The sequence below is a fragment of the Protopterus annectens genome, chromosome 1.part1, assembly GCF_019279795.1.
Source record: "Protopterus annectens isolate FY-2018-M chromosome 1.part1, PAN1.0, whole genome shotgun sequence".
NCBI classification, from domain to species: Eukaryota; Metazoa; Chordata; order Ceratodontiformes; family Protopteridae; genus Protopterus; species Protopterus annectens.
This window is the reverse complement of record NC_056726.1, coordinates 1,770,062,287-1,770,088,689: the sequence shown is the minus strand read 5'-3', so window position 1 is coordinate 1,770,088,689 and position 26,403 is coordinate 1,770,062,287. Positions and strand designations below refer to the sequence as shown.

Below are 26,403 nucleotides of genomic sequence, written 5' to 3'. Positions count from 1 at the left end.
TAGCACTATCACAACTTCAAATCATACACATAAACACACAAAGACATACTCGGAGGCTCTGATCAGAAATCTACCAAAACAGCAGAGGCCACCAAAGCAGACACCCAAACAACAGCCTCCACAGGGCACAGCACATGCAACACATAGACCACAGAGTCAGTGTGCCAAACAGTCACAGCCCTTAAGGCCAAACACAATGCCAGACACACTCATTATAGGTGACTCCATAGTCAGACACACTGACGTCCCGCTCACCAGATTGAGTAAGGAGAAGGTCACAGTAAGCTGCCTATCGGGTGCTGGACTCCACCACATAATGCAAGCACTCAGGTTACTCAACTGCAAGTACAAGTATGACTCAGTCATTGTCCATGCTGGTGTGAACGACCTGAGATGTACCTCCCTGGACTACATGAAAAGAGACATAGAGGAGCTCTCTGATTATGTAGCCCAGGCAGGTATGACCCTGACCTTGAGCAGTATCCTACCTTCACCAGGAATGATGCCACAATACAGAGACAAGATGATCAGCTGTAATAATTGGCTTAAACTATGGTGTCATTCAAAGGGGATCCAATGTCTGTCTGCCTGGGATGACATGCTGGACAAGTCACGCTGATTCGCAAGGGACGGCTTGCACCTGTCACCCCTGGGCTTCCGGATTTTAGCTAAGGCTCTTGCCACCCCCATTGTGCCTTTTTTAGGCAAGGCTCAAATTCTAAACCTACCACCCTAGAACACAAAAAAGGAAAAAAACTAAGGGTAATGCTGCTCAATGCCAGAAGTCTCAACCTCAAGATGCACGCACTCGAAGACCTTCTCAGTATGGAGAACATCGATGTCTGTGCTATGACTGAAACCTGGTTCAAGGCTCCTGACAGCACCCCATCACTATCAGGTGTTACCTCATATCATGCGTTCCGGCCCCAAAATCCGGACAACACCAAGAAAGGAGGGTGGTTGTCCATATTCATCAAGGACACCCTCACCTCAAGGTTGGTGGCAACGCACGATGCATCAGAGACCATCCAGGTGCAATTAACCATAGGCAAGACTGCTCTGCAGTTTGTAGCATGTTACAGGCCACCCTCTCAAACTCAGGAACCTCACACAGCTTTCCTGAAAACACTGGAGGGGATAAATGTATCTCCAAACACCATCATACTGGGTGATTTCAACTATCCAAATATAGACTGGGATCACTACTCAAGCCCCAACACTCTAGCCCAAAGGTTCCTAGAGTTCATAAACTCAAATGCCATGGAACTAGTCACCATCCCCACAAGAGGAGACAACATACTAGATCTCATCATCACGAACATGGGGTCACAATGTTCAACACCAGAAGTATACCCATCATTGGTGAGATCAGATCATAAACTAATCTCACTGGAAGTCCACATCCCGCCCCCACCCCAGATAAAAAAGACCACAGTGAAGAACTTCTCAAAAGCCGACTTCACACTTCTAAAGACTGGTGTGGTCTCTTTCAAGGCCCCAAGCCAGCGGAAACCATTACCCAAACCGCTGAATCACTTACAAATGCCTTCTACCAGCACCTCCAGGACTGCATGGATCAGGCAATCCCAAACAAAACAAAGACTCTTTGTACCAAAGGCAAGCGTCCAGTCTGGTGGACCCCAGCCATAAACAAGCTCTACAACAAAAGGAAGGAGCTACTACAAGATAGAGCAAAATCCGTAGAAGGGAAGACACCCCTGCTCATTATAAGTAAAAAACTGAGATCTCTCATAAAATCATCCAAGGCAAATTTTGAGAGAAACATCGCTAAGGACTCAAAAGACAATCATAAGGCCTTTTTTAGCTATGTTAGAAACCTGGGAGGAAACTCCCAGATATGCTCAGAATTAGTTCAAAATGATGTAAAAATCACTGAACCTACAGACATTGCCAACATACTGGCTGACAGGTTCAGTGCAGATTCCCCCCCCCCCCCAAAGGAGAGATATCTATACCAGAGGATTGTAGCCCCCCAAACATCTTAAATGCTCAGGTGAGAACTGCTCTATCCAAGGTGAAAAACACAGCATCCATGGGACTAGATGGTGTCCCCGGTTGTGTGCTCCACGAACTCAATGAGGAATTAAACCCGCAGTTAGGGCAGCTGTTTAATCTTAGCCTCACCTCAGGATACGTACCCAAGGAGTGGTGTATGGCAACGGTGGTCCCACTTCACAAAGGAGGTGCCTCCACCGATCCCGGAAACTACCGTCCCATCAGCTTGACAAGCCTGGTCTGCAAAGCTATGGAGAGGATCATAATGGAACTCATAAATAAAGACATAGGGGACTTGCAGACTTTGGATCCAACCCAGTTTGGCTTTGTCAAGGGCAGATCATGCCTTTTAAACTTGGTTGACTTTTTTGAAACAGTCACCAAGGCCATTGATGAGGGCAAGGCAGTCCACACAGCCTACCTTGACCTGGCAAAGGCTTTCGACACAATACCCCACTCGGGTATCATTGAAAAACTCAACAGCTTAAATGTAAACCCACACGTCACAAGATGGGTTGCAAACTGGCTAAGTGACAGAACCCACAGGGTCAGAGTTGCTGGCGCCATGTCAGACTCCAAGCCTGTCACAAGTGGTGTCCCACAGGGCTCAGTCCTGGGCCCACTTTTGTTCGGCATCTACTTTTCAGAAGTACAAGCAAACACAGGAGGATTATGGCTGACAAAGTTTGCAGATGACTGCAAACTGGGAACCATAGTTGAAAACCCATCTGACACAGACATCCTTCAGAAGAGTCTCATAGAAATGGATAACTGGTGCCAAAGCCATGGCCTAAAGTTAAATGCTAAAAAATGCATAGTCATACCCTTCGGGAAAAACAAGGTTACCCCTAGTTACCATATAGGTGGCAATCCTCTAAGCACAGAAGAGGTTATCAGGGATCTGGGCACCCAGGTTGACAGTAACCTTTCGTTTGACACTCACGTTTCCAAAGTAGTTAGGAAGACCTTCTACATTGCCCACCTGATCATGCAGGGATTCACATCTAGATCAAGGGAGGTCATTGTTCCCTTGTACTCATCACTCATCAGACCAATGATTGAGTACAATGCCCCATTCGGAATGTATCTGACCCGACACCTGCAGCAATTGGAAAGGCCCCAAAAATTCCTCACCAGAAGGATAAAGGGTCTCAAAAATATGTCTTATGCTGCCCGACTGAAGGAACTCCAGCTCTATTCAGTCACTTACCGTCTGCTCATAGGTGACCTGTGCCTGACATACAAGGCCATGTCCAACCCGGAATTAATGAACACGCTTCACCTCAAAACCTCTAAATCCATCAGAACTACAAGGGCAAGAGACTTAAACCTCAATACGGCTATTAATAGGACGTGCTGGAGGGACAGATTCATCACCCAGAGACTCCCTATGCTGTGGAACAACATCCCGGTACATGTGAGGCAGAGCACCTCGCTGGCTTTGTTCAAGAGAAATCTTGACCAATGGATGGGAGATCGCAGGTATACCCCAGGGATAACCTCAGTGTCACTGCTTGACAGAGGCACAGCAAAATAATGGGCATATTATCCTTCAAACTACAGGGGTGGCGGAAGCCACAAAACTCTGGGCTAGGCTTATAAATGCCCTAGGGCAGATAGCCTAGTATGAACCTATGAACCTATGAACATAGGCCTGGTGCAGTTCCTGCTATTAGGACAGTGGTCTGCAGCAAGCTATATAGTAGTAGGCAGTTTTAGCCATTGGTATTTGACCATGGCTAATCCATGTTGCTTCTTGTTGTGGTACCAACATGGGGGTGTGGTTATCCATGACATTTATTGCTAGTCATCCTCGTTTTGTAGCTTGTTCCATGTTTTTGCACATGTACATCACTGTATGAGGTGTGACCTGGTAGTGTTAGGGTGCTGATGTGGGCTTTGACCCAGTTTTCTATTACAACACTGATATCTACATTCTCTATACTGTGTGCGTTTACACTGCACGCATCTTGCTGGTTATACTTCTGGCATTGGGTAGCATTACATCTAGGTTCCTATCCCTTGTGGTACCTATGAAGGTGGGTTTGTGTTTTTGTGGTTTATGATTGGTGAGAGTGGATGTTAATCAGGGTCCTCAGGTGTGCATATGGTACATGGTGCTACATTACTTAACACATGGCATTCATGCCTCAGGTGGTGCTGCAGGGCTGCCACTGTCGGATGCACATACTACTCTCCCTGTACATGTTTGGAAGCAGGTTGTGTCATGTTAGGCATCCCTGTTACTATATGAGTGAGTCAGAGGGGGTATCAGTCCCAGTGTTCCTACTGAGAAAGTGTATGTGCTATGCGTTGCCACTTTGCCAAGGCCAGGGCATACTGGGCATGCCTCCTTCTGCCTACTGGGGCAAGGTCAGGTTGTTCCTCCTCCGAGTCACCCTTTGCCTGTGGTGGCCTTGGCAATGGTGGGGGTATGTTTGGCCCAGCCCTATGCTGGTCCTGCTGCAGCTGTTTCTGCAGGATCATATTATGTAGCATAGCACATATCATGATCATTTGGGTACATGTAGTTGGTGTGTACTGCAAGGCTCCACCAGATGTGTCCAGACACCAGAACCATGACTTGAGCAGCCCAAACACATGCTCTATGACATTACGCGTTTGTGCGTGTGCCTCATTATGGCGTTCCTGTTCAGGTGTGTGTGCATTTCTGATGGGTGTCATCAGCCACGGCTCAAGTGCATAACCTGCATCCCCCACTAGGTGTTTGTGTGGGAAGTCCCCACTGGCAAATGATTGGTACAGCTGCGTCAGATGCCAGATGTGGGAATCGTGGTAGCTCCCAGGGCAGCCAGCACACACATTCATTATTAAGCCCTGGGCATCACACATGACCTGGCAGTTGATGGAAGGGAATCCCTTGTGGTTAATATAGGCTCTACCCCGCTCACCGGCTGGTGCTTTGATGCGTATGTCCATGCAGTCTATTGCACCCAGTACCTCAGGGTAGAAGAGATGCATATTGCTGGCCAATACCTCACGGGCATTGGGGAAATATACATGATCACCGACATGTGCTGACATGGCATCCAGGAACTGGTGCAGTACCCTGGAGGCTGATGCCTGTGATATCCCCATCATATCACCAGTTGGTCTCTGGAATGTACCTGTTGCTAGTATTCTTAGCCAACACATGCCTTGGTTTCCACTGGGATGGGTTCCCCTCTGTTGGTTCTGTGTGTGAGACGTGGCCTGCACAGCTCAACAATTTTCTGCAGAAGGTCTCTGTCCACTCTGTAGCGCTCTACTATCTCCAGCTCATGTAACCCATGGTAGGTGACCCTGGGCCTGTATAATCTCCTCCTTCTCCTCACTCTGGGTTGTCTGTCAGCATCTGCATTGTCACCACCCTCAGCAATTCGCCTATGCCTGATTATAACAGCTATGGCAGCCCCTAGCATTTCTGCTCTGAGTTCAGCTTTTTTCAGTTTTCACTCCTGATAGCTTACTCCTTTCTTGCAGCATTCTTGTGAGAAACAGCCTGCACTGCTGTTTGCAGTGTTTTAAGTATTGGGTTGGGCTTCTAGTCTGCCTGTGTAATTGCCTGCTTCCAATTGTTTCCACCAATTAACTCCAGCAGTATCCTCTGGCAGCTTCCCTGTAATCTGGTTGTTTCCTTTTTCCTTTCTGTTTCCTCAAGGGGAGCAATGTGCACACCAGCATAAGCACACTCACAGTGACTTAAACGCCGCCTTTTACATCCTTACACGGTTTGAACTGGGCTGATTCATGGTAAAACGTGTGCACACAGCCTTATACATCAGGCAACAGGCTTCCTGCTTTTTACATTGCCTTCCACACATGCACGCCCGCGCAAACCATTGTAAACGGTTTGCAACACGCTCCCACATGTTGAACCTGCCTTACACGCCAAGACACGCGCATGCACGTATATCAAGAAAGTTTGAGTGTAGGGATAGTGTGCACCCTCTATTTCTTGACTTTCCTAGTGTTCTGTTGGGACACACCTCTCTCCCTGATGTCTGTCTGTCATCTGTCACGTTACACTGCCCTCCAATGTGCTACATTTATTTCTGTCATTCCCCCCCGTGATGTCACCTACCTCTTACTCTATTCCTCCCCCTTCTATAACTCTTACACTACTCAGAAAGTGCTCATTACCTATGTGGCAGTGTGATTCAGTATTGTAACCCTCATTTTACATAGGGATTGCCTAGTAATGCTTAGTTACATGTCTTACACGGAGCTTCCCCTTGACAAATCCACTACACGGAGGCCATATTGTTTTGGTCTGCTAGTCCCTGCATTGTCATTCCATGTAATAGATAAATCCCACAATTGTGGGCTTATGCTTCGGTTTTCACTTTTTGAGCAGTGCACCCCGCTTATGCGTGTGCGCTGCAGTTAAACATCAAAATCTCACAAAAAAAAAAAGTTATTTTAAATTATTTTGCAGCACTTTTTAATGCCAATGGCCACATATTTGGCCATTGGCATGCTAGAACTCTTTACATATGCACTCCTTTATTTGGAGCTGACATAGCTCCGTTGAAACACTTTGCAGAAATGTACTCAGTTGTCAGCTGAGTACATTTCTGCAGCTAAATGTCCATTACACGGACTGCTTTGGCTTCCTGGATCGCTCAAATACCTCATTTGCATATCTTTCAGCTGCAAATGAGGTATTGAGCATTTCCACGCCCAGTCCGTGTAAGAGACGTTTTAGCTGTCTCTTACATGGAGGTTTGGGCCGTTCCTGGATACGGAGGCTTACACTACTCTTAAACTCCTTGTAAGCCTTCCTGAATCCTGCCCATTGTCTATACTACTAAGTGACAGGCAAAATAAAAATAAAATGAGGATAATACCTACACAATAAAACAAGGCCTTTAGAAACAAGCAATCAGTTTTATAAATGTGAAATTATTGCAAGAAAAACAAGGAGCATACACTAAAACAATAACTTAAACCAAATAAATGCAAACAAGAAGGTGAAGACCACAGTGAGGAACCTGTCATACAAATTCACAAATATATTGCCAACTTTAGTTTAGTGCTTTTGTCCTTAACCAAGTATTTCATCAGAACTAAAGTCAGTCACATACCTCTCAACTGTACAGATTTTCTCAGAATTTCCAAATTTTTGTCTCATATTTTTTGGTGTGTTCCTCATAAAATCTGTACCTTTCTGGCAAATAGCTGAGAACTGAAGTCATTAAATAATGACAAACATTTGAGCTTGACTCCACATCCTGCAAAACCTTTTTTGTAAGAGCAATATTTAAAATCTGTCCCTATTTGTCCATCCATCATTTTAAGCTTTGCCCAGATTTTTTGCTCTAAGAGATTGAGAGGTATGAGAAGCTTAAAAGTCACCATTATATATAAAAAACACATGAGCAACAGCCAAAAGAAACACTCCACTAATAAAATGTTGCACCAATCAGAAAATATAAATCATGAATAATGGATGAAAAATTCCACTGAAAGTATTAAAACAAGGACCAAAACAGACATAAAACATGATCATTACAAAACACTGTTAACCTCACAAAAATTAATCAGACAAAAATTGGTAATACCTAATATAAGATTTAATAATATATTACGAAACCGTATTAAAGTTTTGCTAACAACATTTTTAGGGCACTTTGAATGGAAATATGGTCATTCAGACCATGTGGAACTGTAGCCTTCATTTTCAATTGCCAAAAGTTTTTTTGAATTCAGTGAAGTTTTCCCAACCCCCGAAGGTATCTGGGAACATTTTCAAGAAAAGAAAACTTAAAACTAAACTAAAGTTGGCAATAAATGTGTAAATTTGTACAATGGGTTTTTCATTGTGTCCTTCGCCTTCCAGTTTGCTTTTGTTTATTTTAAATATGAAATTGGACTAGGGGAATATTACATGTATACATTCTCAAATTTAAAAGTGCTGTATTTTGGACTTATTTTCATATTTTAACTGCCATCTCCATAGATAACAGCAATATTGCAAGTAATATATATATATATATATATATATATATATATATATATAGAGAGAGAGAGAGAGAGAGAGAGAATTTTTGTTTGTTTGTTTTAATTTTAATGTAACCTTCTGCAGGTGTAGTCCTTTCTGGTATAACCATGTACCTTTGTTACCAAGACACAGCAGTATTTATACACATTAGACATGCATTGCTGCTACTGATGTTGTTTTCACTCACCAACCATCCTCCTTGATCAGTTTCCATGTCACAATATACTGTCAGTGTCTGACAGCTGTCCAAGTAGACTGTATACCATCCACTGAGGACTTCACCTCTATCCATCAGCTGCTTGCAGTTTTTTGGACCTAGCAAGACATGATATTTTAATTGTATTTGTTACAGAAGTACTCAATTTATTTTATTTATTTATTTTTATTTATTTTACATGTGTTTACTGGGATGGTCCAACTGGATACATGTCCATTTTCAGTGGAGGCCCGGGGAGAAAAGCCCTGAGTTAGTAGATTACATTACATTAGTAACATTTACAAATTAAGATAGTTTATAGTCTTCAGTAAGGATACAAACAGTTATAGAACAAGGTAGGCAACTGAAAAAAATTTGTATACCTGTATATGCATGCTACACATGCACTTACAAAACACACACACACACACACATACAGACGTTATATACAGGAATCTAGACAAATGTGTATATCTCTCTATATGCATCTATATGACTGCCTGTCTCTCTATGTATATATATATATATATATATCTATATATATATATAGATATAGATATATATATATATAGATATAGATATACAGGGCCGGCCTTAGCTGAAATGGCGCCCTAGGCAAAGTAGTGCTCAGGTGCTCCCTTAAGCTCCACCCATACCACACTCATGAAACACCACTATTTGAGCCACGCCCACTGGGTCATTCCCCAATAAAGCCACTCCAGTCATGTCCTTAAATTATTTAAATGCATAGGAAGAAAAAGATACCTTGTAATGTAGTTATACTGCAGCTACCTTTGCATATGTATTTTCTACTTTAAATACAAGAGCCAGATCATGGTCAAATAGGGTTCTAGGAAGGGTACTAGACCACCACCCCATAGCAGCCCCTCCTGCAGCAACCCCAGCAGCAGCCCCTCCTCAGCCATTCCAGTGTTCCATTATTTGGTTATCTCACCAGTTACCATGCATATGTTCTATTTGCTTCTACAGTGATTACAGATATTGAAACAAAATAGCACAAACACAGATAGCCACTTGCTAAACATGAACTCTCTGACCATAGTTTTCTATAGGAAATCACTGCTGCTGTGGTTTCCAAATGTGTGCCTGCAGTGACTCCTTGGTTTGGAGATTTCTCCCTTCTTCATGTTTGTGCAACTATGGAGTTGTCATATATAAGTTCAGGGTGTAAGGGTACAAGCCATCAACATGGTTAGGGGTGCAGAGGAGCTTGACCCCCTTGCAAAAAGTACTTACATTTGACTTTTTGTGGGGTTGATTTGTTTGACCATTTGCACTCACCTCCAGGCTAGTTGCTCAGCATAATGCAGCCAAGGTTATCCAAGTGCAACTAACTCTGGGCAAAACTGCAATCCAAATTATAACTTGCTACATATCACCCACCATGCCCCAGGATTCCCACTCCTCTTTTCTTGATGTACTGGAAAATATTAGGGTTCAACCAAACACCCTAATAATGGGCGATTTCAACTACCCCACCATTAACTGGGAAAACTACTCATATACCAACTCCTTCACTCAATGCTTTCTGGAATTCATAAACTCCAAAGCCCTGGATCAACTTATCCACAACCCCACCAGGGGCAACAATATCCTAGATCTAGTCATTACCAATATGAGTGGCCAGTGTGCCACACCTGAAGTCAACGCCTCATTGGTCCGATCCGACCATAAGCTAATTACCCTAGATATCCACATCCTGCCTCCACCCCCCATTAAGGAAACCATGGAAAAAAATTTCTCCAAAGCCAACTTCATGCTTCTTAAGACAGAAGTGGTGAACTTCATGACACCCATGCAGATGAACAGTACAGTTACGACTACTGATCCTACACAATTGCACTTTATAAGCACTTACAAGAGTGCATGGATCGTGCTATCCCAAACAGAACCAAGACGCTATCCTCCAAAAAAAGGAAGCCAATCTGGTGGTCCCCTGCCATAAACAAACTGTACAACAGAAGGAAGAAACTCTTGCAAAAGAGAGTAAAATCCCATGAGTGGAGGAGCTCCTTGGTCAGCCTCAGTAAGAAGCTGCGATCCCTGATAAAATCCTCCAAAGCTAGTTATGAAAACAAAATTGCCACTGATTCTAAAGACAACCACAAAGCATTCTACAGCTATGTCAAGAATCTCAATGGCAACACTCAGATCTGCTCTGAGTTACAGCACAATGGCACTAAATATACAGACCCAACTGATATTTCCAACATCCTGGCAGATAGGTTCAGTGCTAACTTTACCCCCCCTCTCACCCCCTAAAGAGCCCATCTCTATACAGGAAGAATGCAAAGTTCCTGTAATCACGGCTGCACAGGTAAAAACCACACTCTCTTTGGCAAAAACTCTGTACCCATGAACTACAACATAGGCAGTAGTATACTTAACACCAAAAGTGTGATAAGAGACCTTGGGACACAGGTGGACAGTAATCGCTCCTTTGATAATCACATCACCACAGTAGTCAGGAATTCCTTCTATGTGGCACACCGCATCACAAAAGGTTTTTCATCCAGAAAAAAAGAGGTCATTGTTCCCTTCTACTCATCACTCATTGTACTCATTATAGAGCACAACGCCCCTTTTGGTATGTACCTCACAAGACATCTACAACAACTGGAAAGGCTGCAGAAATACCATGCACTTGTTAAACCCATCCTTATAGGAAAAGGGACTAGGACAAACCTTGTGTCATATAGACCCATAAGTTTATGTTCTTGTTATGGAAAAAATAATGGAGGAGGTTATTTTGGATACATTACTGGAAAAGCTCTGACTTTAAATCATATATCAATATGTATATGTTGAAAACAGTTTCATAACCACCTGTAACATGATGTCCAATAATAATATAATAAGAGCCATAATAAAACATTTTGAGCTGATGCAATTTATATAGACATAAACTTCAGTCCCTGATAGGGTTATATAGAAGACACTGATCAATGCATTAGAACAACTATGTATTGATGTAATATTGACAAGCTGGCTAGCTGCATGGCTTACTATAGGAAATGGCAAATATCATACAGCAATTGGGCAGGTAAAATGCTAGGTTACAGTCAGGGTGTCCCACAGGACTCTGTCCTAGACCCATGCTTGTTTAGATTGAATCTGTCAGATCTATCTTTTTCATCTGTGATATTCTACAGTCTGCATGTTGATGACTTGAAAATGAGGAAAAATTATTACATTTGTTACAGATAGGGCATGTCTGCAAATTAACTTGACTAAATTGACATTTGGGTACAGGAGAACAATATGCTGCTAAACACATAAAATACTAAGTATATGAGTTTTGGGAGACATAAGATTGAAGGGTGAATATTTAACACAGTATAACATGATTGAAACTGTAGATTCATTTAAGGACCTGGGTATATGGGTAGATCCAGATACGAGGGTGCCACTTGTTATAATTACACTGAATGATGCTTCTTGTTGTGCACTAAAACCTCTGTAACGACTGTAAGGCAGGGCGCCTTTCACCACTCAATGCAAAATATTTGAGGGAGAATAACTTGATTTGCATGGCTAGAATGTTTACAATGGTGTCAGTAGAATGGTGACCCCTCAATTCAAAGTGGTGGACCAACTGCACTCCTGTAATTGAAACAAACCGTTTTCTACAAGTGTAGCAGGCTGATGCTGGGGAGGGCGCATTGTAGTCTTTAGGGCAGCAGCGGTGAAATTTAAAAAAAAAAAAAAAAAAAGAAACGGGACGTTGTTGTCTGTTCTGCTTTTCCAGGTTAGGGGTCCTCACAATTCACAACAGAACTCCGCTCTGTAAATTGCGGCCTTGGCAATTTAGAGCGAGGAGACCCTAACCTGAAAGAGACTGACAACGCTTTTTTTTTACCGCCGCTGCCCTAAAGACTAGTTAGCCTCCCCAGCATCAGAATGCTGGGGAGGCCGCAATTGTAGTCTTTAGGGCAGCGGCGGTGAAATAAAAAAAAAAAAGAAAGAAACGTTGTTGTCTGTTTGGCTTCCAGGGTTAGGGGTCCTCACAACAGAACTCTGCTCTGTAAATTGCGCCCTCTGATGCTGGGGAGGGCGCAATTGTAGGCTTTAGGGCAGCGGCGGTGAGAAATAAAAAAAAAAAAAGAAACGTTGTTGTCTGTCCGGCTTTTCCAGGTAGGTGTTGCACTTGTCACAACACAGAACTCCGATCCGTGAATTGCGCCCTTTTGAGGCCGGCCTGCACGGCACCCTAGGCGGTCGCCTAGTTCGCCTATGCCCAGGGGTGGCTCATGCTATCGGTCTGCAGGACTGCAGCCCTCCCACCTAGAAATAAAAGAAATAAAAAACATTAAACATAAACTTTAAAAAAAAAAACTTTTTCTATTTTCACTGAGTACCGGAACTGCCGCGCATGCGCGGGCACACTGCCCTGCCCCACAGATGCCCAGGAATTTCTGCGAACTCTGACTGCCACTCAGGCAGTCCAGATGCAGAGAAGATATTTTCGGCCCCGCAGATGCCCAAGATGCCATGTGGTGGATGAACGCACAGAAGAGAGGAGCTCCGGACTGCTTGAGCCGCAGACAGGACCAATCGGGAGAGAGGTAAGCAGGGATTCGAGCACAAGACCAATCAGGAGTGAGGTAAGTTCTCCTGCAGGGAAGCGTTACGTCGAGTGCGGGTTTGCTTTGCTGTGAGAATGGAGGTGGATTACGTTGAGGGTTTGCTGAGAGAATGGAGTGCCTTCCTGGTTTGCTTTGCTGTGAGAATGGAGGTGGATTATGTCGAGGGTTCGTTGAGAGAATGGAGTGCTTTCCAGACCCATTTACAGGTAAGGTAGGAGTGTGTGTGTGTGTGTGTGTGTGTGTGTGTGTGTGTGTGTGTGTGTGTGTGTGTGTGTGTGCGTGTGTGTGCGTGTGTGTGTGTGTGTGTGTGTGTGTGTGTGTGTGCAAAAGCTTGAGTAGTTGCAATCTCTGAGTAAAGTCTACTTTGGAGGTTATTACATTAAGCAGAAAAGTATATGGATGTGTGTTCTTATACATGCAAATTGTGGACCGAGGGAGGCTTGGACTCTGCATAAATTTTGTTGATTCAGTATGCTTGGCCTACCAGCAAAAATAGTATTTTATCTTATAGCTTTGTTTTTGATTTAACTTGAAAATATTCACTTTTTATAGCAACCATTATTGATATGATGGAATGATCTGCATGCTGTAGTAAACTTAGATATTAAAAACAGTGGCTTAATATATCAGTCTTCTAATTTATAAGAGAAACTGCCAGGCGTTAAAAAATGGCAGTCATCATCTGAGCAAACTTTTGTGCTTTCTGGGTTGGAAATTGGAATACTCAATGTTATTGAGATAATGCCACCATGCATTCAAAAGAAAAGAAACATTAGCATATCTGTTTATAAAGCAAAACAGCAGAGACAGAGTAGGCAAGATACAAATTAATATGATGTTTTTTACCTGGGAAACAATCAGGTTATGCAGGTGTTATGGAAATTGGAATCCACAATATAGTCTGCAGTTTTCAAGCTAGTGAATCACGTATGAAATTGTGGACTAAGGAAGGGAAGTTATAGGACTACACTATCAGACAGCACAGTGCATGTGCAACTGAGCAACACCTGAACACCATAGAATGCTGATGGATTGCTTTGTCCAGCACAGATAAGGATGTCATCAATGTTCTATGAAATGACATAAAATAACATGGCACATAATGTTACATCCTGGGTTACACTGTAGTACAAGTAAACAGACTGCTATAACCAAGCTTGGCTCACACCCAATACACTAATGCAACTAAGCTCCTGCCAGTGGGAGCAGGTACTGCATTTGATCCCGTTATTAACAAAATATGCTAATGACAGTTCAGATGTCATATTAACTGCCATTGCCACATGTGTGTGTGTAAAATGCCTGGTGGCTAGAGCAAACTCACCCCAGTTACTACATACTGGTGGCTAGAGCAAACTCATGGTGGTGTGCAGGGAATACCTCAGGCTTGAGCCCTGTACCTTGTATGCAGGTGTTAAGGGCCTGAATTCCCTACCCACCACCCTTTGTAAAACATTTGCAGATTTTTGCCTCATATTTGATCTATTCTATTCCTCATAATATCTGTGGTTTCTAAATGCTTCAACACTCACTATTTGATGGTGCAGTGGTAGCATTGTTGTCTCACAACTGCAGGTTTTTAGGTTTGATTCTTGGCTGGGGTGCCCTCTGTGTGGGGTCTGCATCTTCTCCCTGTGTTTGTGTGGGTTTGCTTTTGTGTTCTCCCATGTTACAAAGATATGTCTGCATTATTTCTTCCTGGGCCTCTGCTGAAAATTGTTTTTTTGTTCCAAGTCAGACTGTCCTGGTTAACAAATGTTAAATACAATTGACAGGCATTTGAATTTCAGACTTCAGGTTTCTGAATGTTTAACTCCTTGCCTATTTGATGGTGCAGTGGTAGCATTGTTGCCTCACAGCTATAGGTCTTCTGGTTTAATTCTTGGCTGGGGTGCCTTCTGTGTGGAGTCTGCATCTCTTCCCTGTGTTTGTGTGGATTTTCTCTGATATCCTGCCATTTTACAAAGATGTGTCTGCAGTATTTCTCCCTGGGCATCTGCTGAAAATTGTTTTTGTTCCGTCAGAAGTAAAATTGACAGGCATTTGAATTTCAGACTTCATATTCTTCAGAAAATACATAGTAACACAACCTTTCATTCTAGCAATTTTCTAAGCTTATAAGATGAATATTTGAAATTTGTCCCTATTTTTGGGACTGTATTCCCCCATTATTGGCTTTGTCCAGTTTTTTTGTGCTAAGGTTGACAGCTATGGCAAGAACTGAATTCACTGAATATGTTTGAGGGCTGTATTCCCTCATGTCCAGGTGTTTTGTGCTAAGATGTTGACAGCTATGGTGAGAACTGAATTCACTAAATGATAGCCATTTAAGTTTCAGTCTTCCTCTCTTTCACAAAGCAGCTGATTTGGCATAGTGGTATATTGCTCTGACTGTTTTGCACAGGGACCTTGGCAGTAAAATGTATGGTGGTAACACAGCATTTTATTCTAGCAACTTTCCAAGATTATACAAGCAATGTTTAATGTGTCCCTGGTTTTTGGGCTTTTGACCCCCTCTCAATAAATGTTGGCTTTCTCCAGATTTCTTGTGCTGCAAAGTTGAGATGCAGTTGAGTATGGAGTAGATTTTGCAAGGAGCTGAGAGCTGCAGGGAAAGAGAAGTTTAGTGCTGCTTACGCTAAACTTCCTTGCATTGTTAATAGCACAACAGGTTGTGTACTTGCTTTTGATGCAGAAGGCTGTGGGTTCTACTCCCACAAGGGGTGGATGCTGCCGTACTGAGAATGTCTTCCTTGACGAAGATACTAATTATGAGCCTGTAATCAGTTTGCCATCCATTTCCTCTTGCAATATTACTAGCTAATATGGGCAATTTATTCCTCAGGGGCAACAGACACTTTATTTTTTGATGAAACCATGAAATATAAAGGTGTTTGCTAGCAGCAACCTCTTCATTAGTTACAGATTTCTTTAATGTGGAATTATTTAAATGACTTTTACTACTTCAGAGATTGTGCATATTTACTGATAATGGTGGACTGTACAAGTGTGAGTAGACTTTTATGATGGAAATGTTCTGAACTGGGCAGTTTTGTCATTATGGGTGCATGCATTTTATTTCATTGTTTACTGGAAACATTTTCTGAATTGGGCAGTTTTGTCATTGTTGGTGCATGCGTTTTCTTTCATTGTTTAATAAATTGAAAACGCCCTCTAACATCTGTACTGTATTGTACAAGGAATATAATTTAGCACAATCAGGAAGGTGTATCAAAGAGCACATGTATGTTTCATATGCAAGGGGCCTATGATTTGAAAACAGTCCAGAATTAATCTTTATCTGCCACTGGCAAAATGTATTTTCTTTGAATGTGGGTTTCAATGAATGTGAGTTTCAAGGGCAGAGAAGTTTTAATGCCAAGTCTGTTTTCATTGTGAGAATGCATTGCTTTGTTTAGCAGATGTCTTAGTGTTTTGTGCTGTAAAATGCAAAATAAAACTTTCAAATGAAGTCCACATCATAGAAGTAAAGCAGTATGCACATTAGTGTTTATGGTAAATGGAGTGAACTAGCCAAGTAATGGATCATTGGAATGGCTGCAGGGTGGAGGCTCCATTCGACCATGATTTTGTGAGGGGGAAGGGCGGCAAACTCAGACAGCCCCAGCTGAACTATACCTCCCAACTGTCCAAATTTTCAAAGAATTAATAGATTTTTGCTTCTTATTTTTGGTTTGTTCCTCATAGAATTTGTGGTTTTCTGGCAAATCATTTAGGAATTAAGTCACTAAATAATGACACTGAGTTTCAGACTTCATTACCTTCAGAAAAATGCATGCTAAAGTAAGACATGTTATTCTATCAACTGTCTCAGTTTATACAAGAGCAATTTTTAGTACTGTTTATATGTTCCCCCAATATATCTGGCCTTGTTAGTTTTATTGCATTAAAAGGTTGAGAAGTACATGCAAATAAATTGCTTTATAGAATTAGGCATAGCCAAACCGCTCAACTGTCCCCGATTTTGGCTCAAAATTTTGCTCTTCCCCCTAATAATCCCTCCGCAAAATAGCAATTTTGGAAGAAAACATGGAGGGTTTACAATTAAGAAATAACTGTAATATTATTTCAGAAATGCATGCAGATTCTTTTTTGTCAGCTGCTCAAGTTAGCAGTACTAATATTAAAGTGTCCCTTCTTTGACAGGTTAACAGCTGTATTGTGTGGCTATTTTATACTTTTGCATCACATTTGGTCCATTTTTCATAAAATTGTGGGGTTTTTTTTGACAAATTAGTGACAAATCATTAAAGACTGAAGTTAGAAAATGACAGACATTTGAGTTTCAGATTTCATACCCTTCAGAAAATTCATACTAATGCAAGACCTATTCCATTATCTTTCTAAGTTTATAAGAACAATATTTAAAAATTGTCCTTATTTTTGGGCCTTTGTCCTACTTCTATGTATGGCTTTTTCCAGATTTCTTGCTCTGAGGTTGAGAGGTATGACAAATGTGTCAGGGCCATCACAGTCAGCCAGAGACATTTCAAATTGTGACATACTTGTTGCACCCCACTCCCCCATGTAGTGACTCTGTACGTGTCCAAGAAAGACAAGGAGTAGTTATGCAGTGTAAATGTGCAGAGTATCCCCTCATCCAAGGTAGACACAAGTACTACAGTGGCTTTTCATCTGTCCTTGATTTTGCAGAATGGTCTGGTTTGTCATATTTTTGTACTGTTGATTTATGCTTATTACTCAAAGTGCCCGTTGCTCTGTGTTTAAGTAGCAATGTTTTAATGACCATCAGGTAAGCTTGTCCAAGATCATAAGATGCAAGTAAGCTTTAATAAGCATACTGTTAAAGAATTTCCAACACTGAAAGCCTTTTTGTTGTTGCCATGCAGAGAATACTTAACTAGATAATGTATAAGCCTTAGGTATTGAAATGCATATGACAGTATTTGTAATAAAGGACAGGATTACATTATTTTAAGAAGCTCATTACACTTGTTGGAGACTTCCAGTCATATCTGCAGGCTTTACCCGTAAACTAAACAGAATGCCAATCATGTGTGGTCCATAACCTGTACAGTAATCCTTTAAGCAATGTATCTTGAGCTTGTTTCTGGTTTGCTTTTTATTTTTTACTTTGATCATGTTTTCCCCATGAAACAAGTAGAGAGTTGTCAGGCAGCAGGTCATTTTTGGATAAGAAACATTTTTACAAGTGGGGGCATCACATAGATTTCTACTTTCAGTGTGATACTTGGTACTTTAATAAAGCTGAATATAGATTATAATTAGAACTACAGTGCAAGGAGAAGTGGTTTGAGTTGAGTGCTGCTTGTTTTTCTTATACTTGATTTTGACTGGCATTTCAATAATGTATTTAAAAAGTAATTTATTTTTTCATGCCTCACAACCTTTTTGTTTCCATCTAGATATTAAGTAAGCTGTCATGCAGCCAATGCATTGAAATAATTTTATTCTTCTACACTTCATTTTGTCTTGATTGGACTCTCATAATGACGGTTTGGCACCCAGGGCAGCGTATTTAATTAAAGTTAGTTTTTGTGGTTTTGAGCATAGCTCCTCCCCTTTCTAGTTGGCCGCACCCCTTCCCATTGACCCCACCCATTCAACTGTCTCCTGCAGCCCCCCTTTGATTTGAAGTCACCAGCCGCCACTGCCTATGCCTAAGGCCGGCCTTGTATATATATATATATATATAGATGTGGAAGCCATGCCATGCAAGTAGTCAAGTGGTTATATAGTCAAGTGGATTTGATGTTTGAAGAAATTATCAGATAATCATATGACTGCAAAAACCTGATATTACTTTGTGGGAGATAGTTGTACAGGGTGGAGTGGGAATTTATCCTTTCCTCACTGCTGCATAACCTCAGAGTTGGTATATATATATATATATATATATATATATATATATATATATATATATATATATATATATATATATATATATATATATATATATATATGAGAGCTACAGAAATCTGAAAGCCCAAAATCCTAAGAAAAAAATTGAGAAAGTTCAAAATCCTGAAAATTCAAAATATTGAAAACTCAAAATCCTGAAACACACAGGATACCAACACTTACTATATCCAGCACTAGTACATACAGAAAAAATAAAACACAAACTACATTACTGTTCTACAATTATAAGCAGGGGGTAAGCCCCACTACACCCCCATCTGGGGGGCTGCACCCCCCACACCCCCTGCTACTTAAATATATCAACTCCAAGATTGCACTTAATGTAGTGAAGTGCAATCTCGGAGTTGATATATTTAAATAGCAGGGTGTGTGGGAGTCCCCCACACGGGGGTACAGGGGGAGCTTGCCCCCCTGCATAAAGTTGAAGGGTAATATGCTTCTGTATGTACTTGTACTGGAATATAGTAAGTGTTGGTATCCTGTGTGTTTTCAGGATTTTGAGTTTTCAGTATTTTGAGTTTTCAGGATTTTGAACTTTCAGGATTTTGGGCTTCAGGATTCTGTAGCTCTCCTATGTGTGTCCATGTACAAACATTTCCACATCAATTAATCACATCTTAATTTCTGTAAGCAGTATTGCGGTGTTTGCTATACCTTTTTTAATAATGCTTTTTAAGACAGTATTTATACATATGTCTGGAATTACAGCAGGTGACAGGCGAAGCACAACAAGTAAAATACATAGCTGGTGCACCAAAATACTCACACCTTATGAACTTGGAAGCAAACCTGTTATTTACAGTTTTAAAACAAAATATAAAAATAAGAAATAGGAGCACAGAATCAGAGGAAATGCAAGCAGTAACAGTAAAGATCAATATATAGTAGCTCAAAGCGTGAACTAAATTTCATTCACTATAGCATTGTTATTGATGATATGTATGCAGATTTATATCATGGTAATATGTCCAAAAGTATGATAGTTATGATTGGGTCTCTGATCATAATGAAGTTATTATGTGTTCAAGATGTGAATTTCAAATCCACAAATGAGCATGTTAATGCCAATGTCTTATACTTTTTGCTTTTTAAAAAGGCATGTTAATGACTGAAGAATGAAACCAAAAAAAGTACATTCTTATAAAGAAACACATTGTATAAGTGCATAATTAAACACTTTTCTCTTAACATCCTTGAAGAGATGACTGCAAAATAATTTCAACACAAAAAGGGTAAGGAAAATTCAAAGCATAGATTGACACCACTACCTTACTGTGGCAAAAACAAAATGGCTCTCCATTAAACAAAATTCTACTTGGTACATAGCTGCTCAAATTACTGCAACATTAATCCTTTGACCCACTTGCATCCAAACTACTAGAAAAAAAAACTACATATAACCTTCACAAAATCTCACTATCTGCTCCATTGCTCTCAAATTCAAGATTCAAGATTCACTCAAACAAGCAAGCATCCTCCATAGCTGCACCTTCACTCATGCAATCACTTCCACTTTCCATCACAGAAAAATCCAGTCTTGCAGACTTCAGAAAGAACATTTTGAGCCACATTCTTCTACAAGCCTTGTGCTTCTGCCCACGTAATGGCCATATATTCTAAGGCTCACTACATCTTCCATCCTTTCAGTCCTCAGACTCATTCCTCCTGCCTGTGTACTAAAAGAAATTGTTTTCTACCTTACTGTTAAACACTTTACTTGCTAACTGCACTTCAAATATTTATGACTCCTCCTGTCTACGTTTCCATAAATCTCAGTTATTCTAGGCACTTGATACTAGTGATATGATAAACTTACTCATTCTATTGCACCCTATCTTAACTATTTCTCCTTAATACAATCACTCAGTCATCTACTTTTGGTTGTGACTGTATCTTATTCCTATACATAAGCACTCCCTTGATTGTTTTCCACTGGTTTGTAAATATTAATTGTATAAATAAATTCTATGCTTTGTAAATATGGATGCTGTATGTAATTGCTTCTCTTCTTTATTTAGAATTTGTCAGAATGCCTATCATTGTACCGATCACATCTTTTCTTATTTGACACCTTGAATATTTTTATGAATGTTCATTAATTCACTGCCGCTGTAAATTAACAGTTCTAAGTAGTGTACTGCCATAGCAAAGAAAGAGAAATAAAATAAAATAAAATTGTCATCATACATATACATATCAATGTACTAAAATTATAATACTGAAGCCTCATTGCAAGAAAAATTTGCTTTTGGGCTCATCTTAATTTGAAAGGAATGTTTCCACTGTAATGAAATGCATATACTTGAATGGGAATGCAGGCTTGTGTTTAATGCTCCAATGACTGATTCCTGTCATTACTGTAGAATTGTCAGCTTTTTTCACCTATGACCAAGGTTACAATATCTTAGAAGAGGGCAGGGAGAACTTCAAAGTAAAGATGGACACCACTACCTTTCCCTGAGATGGTGCAACCTCAAAGTTAAGTAGTCAGTATGTGGTAGCTGCAGTTTCCCACATCAGGGGGTGCATTTTTTATTTCTTTAAAATTTTATTTAAATTGTTATTTTTTTTAATTGTACTTGAAAAGACTGTGCATAATTCTTAAACTGTAATGGCCACACCAAGTGTATAAATAAGAAAATTGTTCAATACACATGGATCTTTACAATGGTACCACTACTGACATTACATACCTTATGACTGATTTTGTATTTGGTAATACCTACAGATTTTATGCACATTTTATATATTCCTGAAAAGAAGTGACATTGTCAAAGCTGGCATTAGGGCAGGTCAGGTATTGTGCAAGATCTCAGTACAGCTGTCTTTGGGGTCACAGCAATTCCCAGCTGCAGTGCAAACTTGGAGTTGGTATAGATAATGAAAAGGGGGTATTAGGGGTGCAGAGGGGCTTGTTGTCCTGCTGCTTGGTGTAGTGCAGTGTTAGCCTGATGTTTTCCTGTTCAGTTTTCTGACTTTTGCTGATATGAGGCTTTGTTAATTTGAATGTACAGCATTCTGGTCTCATTGTTTTGACATTCAATGTTCTGTTAATTCATTCTTTTGATAGGGATCCATATACATGGACATATAAAATTCTGTTCCTATTCCTGATGTTTCAGGAATCAGACAGACCTTGCCTGGCAAAGTTCAAGGAAAATCATTGTGTATAACAGAATGAAGTGAAACATGATCGAATACCCTGCACTTCAAATTATACAGTCAGTGAAGGAAAAAAAGTTAACATACAAGATCCACAGGACAGAGGTATCTTCTGATCATCTTGAACTCAATTTCACTCTGAAAATGCTCTAATATACATGTCTGTGCAGTAGACCTGAAAAGGATGTATATTCAGGAGGACTATGGGCCTGGTAGGAATTAGAATAGCAGGGTGTCTCATTAAGCAACTGGATTGTCTAGCCCAGACTAGATGACTTCAGAAGTTGCTGTCATGGGGCTACTGCGCTGGCAGAAGTTTAACCTTATCTTCATCTTCTAACAAGTCAACATCAGACTTTTTGAATATCATTTGTAGTGCAGTTCTGGACATGCTTTTTGCACTAGGTAGTATAAGAAAATGGAGCAAACAATTGCATAGTGACATTCATGGCACTATGTCGAGTTAAAGTATTGTGATGGTACATGTAGCCCATAGAGCAGCTTAAATAAGCAAAATTACTCAAAAATTTCAAACTGCACATATTACTTTAACTTCTGCCTTCTTTTCCAAGTACTGCATATATTACTAAGAAGGCTATGATGTATTTTTATGTTCTAATAATATTTTAAGCACAAATGTATAGTGGCACAAACGAAAGTACTTTGCCAAGTTCATGTTGGTAGCTGACCATATCTTCTTTCACTTGAATGAGTGCATGTTTGCAGTTATACACAGACGTCAAGATTAATTAGTTAATACCTTTGTTATCATGAAAAAATGACAGCTTATACTAGGAGAACTCTGCAATCTTATATATAAAAATGAGAAATGCAGTTGCTGCAGTGTTTTACAGGCCTGGTTCTCTTGTTCAGTTTTCACTAGGGGTATGTTTTGTATAAAGTGTGCATTTCTGTCTTGTGTGCTTGTGGGCTTTTGCTGGGTGCTCCTGTGGATTTTCTGCAAATAAGCAAGTCCTAGCAAGATGCTCTTTTAACTGAACTAGTAGTTCTATACTATATTATAATCAAACACAAGTGGACTTGGTCTGCAAAATGTCTCTGCCGTATCTACACACAGTAGTGAAGGTGCTTGAAATTATGTACGAGCATACACACACACACACACACACACACATAAATAAATATATATATATATATATATATATATATATATATATATATAATATATGGGATCCATTTACTACGTCAAATTTATGTTTCAATGAAATGTAAATTCACAAGTGCACTTCCGCAAAAGTGCATTTTGTCGAAAATGCACTTTTGTGTGAAGATAAAAATAAAATTAAAAAAAAACAAAGAAGAAGAAATAAAAACAGGCAGTTTGCATGTAATCTTAGTTGTACATCAATGTTTAGTGTTGATGTACAACTAAGCAAACTAGTGCTGAGATCGTGGTACAGTGGGGATAAGGGAATATTCCCTTTTCCCCACTGTAGTGCGATCTCGGAGTGAGAATATTAAAGTGTGTGGGGGGGTGTGACGGGTGCAGGAGGGGCTTGCCTCCCTGAAAAAGATTTTTTTTTGTGTGTTTTTTTTTTTGGGTTTAGCCAATCTGGCAACTATACTTCAGCGAAAGTGCAGTTTCGTTGAAGTGGGGATCTACTTTTCTTTTTCGAACAAGTCTAATTTCAATGAAGAAAAGTAGATCCATATATATATATATATATATATATATATATAAGTAATAAGATAATACTCACATGTTTAGATAGGTTTTTGATTACTATGTAGGGTTCGAACCCAGGCATTAGCTAAGTGTTACGAACTGTTTTAGTACATTATTTTATGTTAGCTGTAGGCTACATATTATGAGCAACTATTATCCTGCTTCCTTGCTACTTTGTCCCTGCCCACTATCCCCATCTATGCATCTTCTCCCTTCTGTGTCATTAGTCTTCCTCCTCTTCATTTGCGCAAAGTGTGGCACTGAGCTCCAATGCAACTAAGGCTAAATGGAAGCACACAGCTTATCACAAAATCATTTTGCCTTCAGCTGCACTACTCTGGTGTCCTTTACACTGCTGTGCTTAGCTATGTATAGTCTAGTTAATCTACTTTTGAATAAGTTGAAAAACTGAATGCACAGTTTACAGATGTCAAGAGGGTAATGAAGATGAATACATACTTTTTTATGTTCTGCAATCTGCTGTTACTTGGGAACATTGTGTAGCATTGCTTCCTATGTGGTTTATTTAGATAATGTTCAGGTATTAATTTTTTTCTTGGAATGTTCTCAAGGTTCAAATCCAGATGTATGCAAAATGTCTTTGAATGTTTTATATGACTCCTGAGGCTGTAAATATTGGCTACACCTTTCCTTAACACACCATTATAATGCCACTATATTAATGTGCCTGCTCCCTATTGTGAAGCCTATCTTGCGCAGATCTTGCCTGAAAAATTATGTTGATAAAGCAAACAGTAACACAACAGATGTATGTGCAGAAATGATACAAGCACTAATGAGTTTATGTCTGCATTGTGCATTCTTCTCACCAACTGTCCACCTGTTCTCATCACTTCTTTGTCAACCTCTTGACTCCAAATGTTTCCGGAAGCCATGTTTCCAACAGCAATAACATGTTTGGTCCCTCATGTGCTTCATAATGCACCTGTAATATTCATATGAGGCTTGACTAAATGCAACTGTCATAATAAATGTGCAAACCACACAACATGAAATATGACTATAACACATCTCTATTCTGTATTCCAGCAAGCTCACATATGGCTGAGTGATTATATTACTTATTTGGATGAAACTCAGCAAAGAGCACCAAAGAATACTCGTAATTGCCATTTTAAGTTCAGCACCTCAAGATATGATTATGCATGCGCTAATACTTTGCCAACACCAGCACAATTCAGCTTGGTAATGCTGCACTTCTTGGTGTGAGTTAAAAAAGCAAATCTTTGTTTAGGTTGCATAACATTTGTATGTCTGTGTTGAATTTTGAGAACAAGTATTCTTGATTTCATAGTGAAGTTGATTCAATTAATTCAGTTAGTTAATGTATGTCTGCTCTCCAGTGATTACACTTGCAACTGTATTACAATGTTGTTTAACCTATTCACATTATCAGTCCTTTATTTGCAGTCCACTGTTCTATGTAGGAGGTGTCTGTTTGTCTTATCAATGCACATTGTGGAAGTATGACACAAGATAAGGGTACAGCCATTCCAGAATGACCTAGAAGGAAATTTTGACTGGTAATCCACTGGTTTACAACTCTGATTTATTTGACATCTCTTACTGTGAAACAGGTACATGTCCCTTACATTTATGCAATATACATGAAGGATAATATCTAAATCTTAGTTAAGAAGTATATCATTACATGGGATAGTCACAGTGCTGTCATGCTGTCCTGTGCATGGATATGCATTTGTCCCAAAACCTGTGATGTACAGTACCATTTACCAATTACAAATGTGCCTTTTAACATAATTAAATTCTGATTTCTTGTATGCTTTCGACTAATATTGTGCTTTCCAGATTGTGTAACTAGATGGGTAGGAGATTTGATTCTCAATGTGGGAAACTTGCATGTGTTTGTGGGGAGGGTAGAGTGAGAGTTAAGTAACTCTTGGTGCCATGTCCACTTCCCCTGAGGAGACTACATTAAACTTTACAAACAACTCCCTTATCCCACTTTTAACAGATACAACTTTCTGCAACACATTCATGAAGTCATCCTGTCAAGAGTGCACTCTCTCCCCTTAAAAATCACTTCTCCTGCAGTGCTTGCAAATAATACTGTGCTCTCTAGATAGGTATGAAGTTTGATGCTCAACAATGGAGGTGTGTGTGTGTGTGTGTGTGTGTGTGTGTGTGTGTGTGTGTGTGTGTGTGTGTGTGTGTGATTGGGGTGGATTATAGAATCAGATAAACATGCCGTTCTACACAACTGAGCTCAATCAACTTCCACTCTGGAGAAATGTTTTAAACTGCTAGATGATTCCACTATCCCCTTATTTGCATCTTTCACAGCCACATCTTCTCTGCAATGCACTGATGAAGTCATTCTTTCTAAAGTGCATACTCACATTACGGAAGCCAGACTTCTGTTGTGGTACTTGTGGTTCATACAATGATCTCTAGAATGTGTAACTACTTAGGTAGGTGATTCCAATACAGCACTCACTGCTTTCACTCACACTACACTTTGGCCTAGCACTCAAGTGTGGGGTCATTTATTGCACTTTTCTGATTATTTTGCTACTTGTGTATCTCTGCTACCTTTAAACTAAAACAAAAAAGAAAAAAAAAATCTTGATTTTTTCCCACTTTCTGAAATTTAAGTAAGTTCAGTTACAGATTTGCTGTTCTGAACTGTTTGTAAGTTTCTTGGAGGCCAGTGCTTGCTTGGACTAAAGAGAAGTCTCTGTGTTCACAAGTGGCAGTGGTTAACACTGAACAGCCTGCTTGTCCCTGTAGGAGTGGTTACTGCCTAGAAGCTGTAGTTTTATTG

At 40.2% G+C, this 26,403-nt stretch overlaps 1 protein-coding gene across 1 annotated transcript in view; it reads right to left on the bottom strand.

Annotated features, from left to right (window-relative positions):
- The window catches only part of LOC122812128 (ficolin-1-like), a 1,158,126-nt gene that overhangs the window by 798,266 nt on the left and 333,457 nt on the right, over positions 1-26,403 (bottom strand). The window contains exon 6 of the mRNA XM_044084426.1: positions 8,208-8,335. Within this exon, the coding sequence (XP_043940361.1) occupies positions 8,208-8,335 (128 nt within the window). The remainder of the gene's footprint in view (positions 1-8,207; positions 8,336-26,403) is intronic.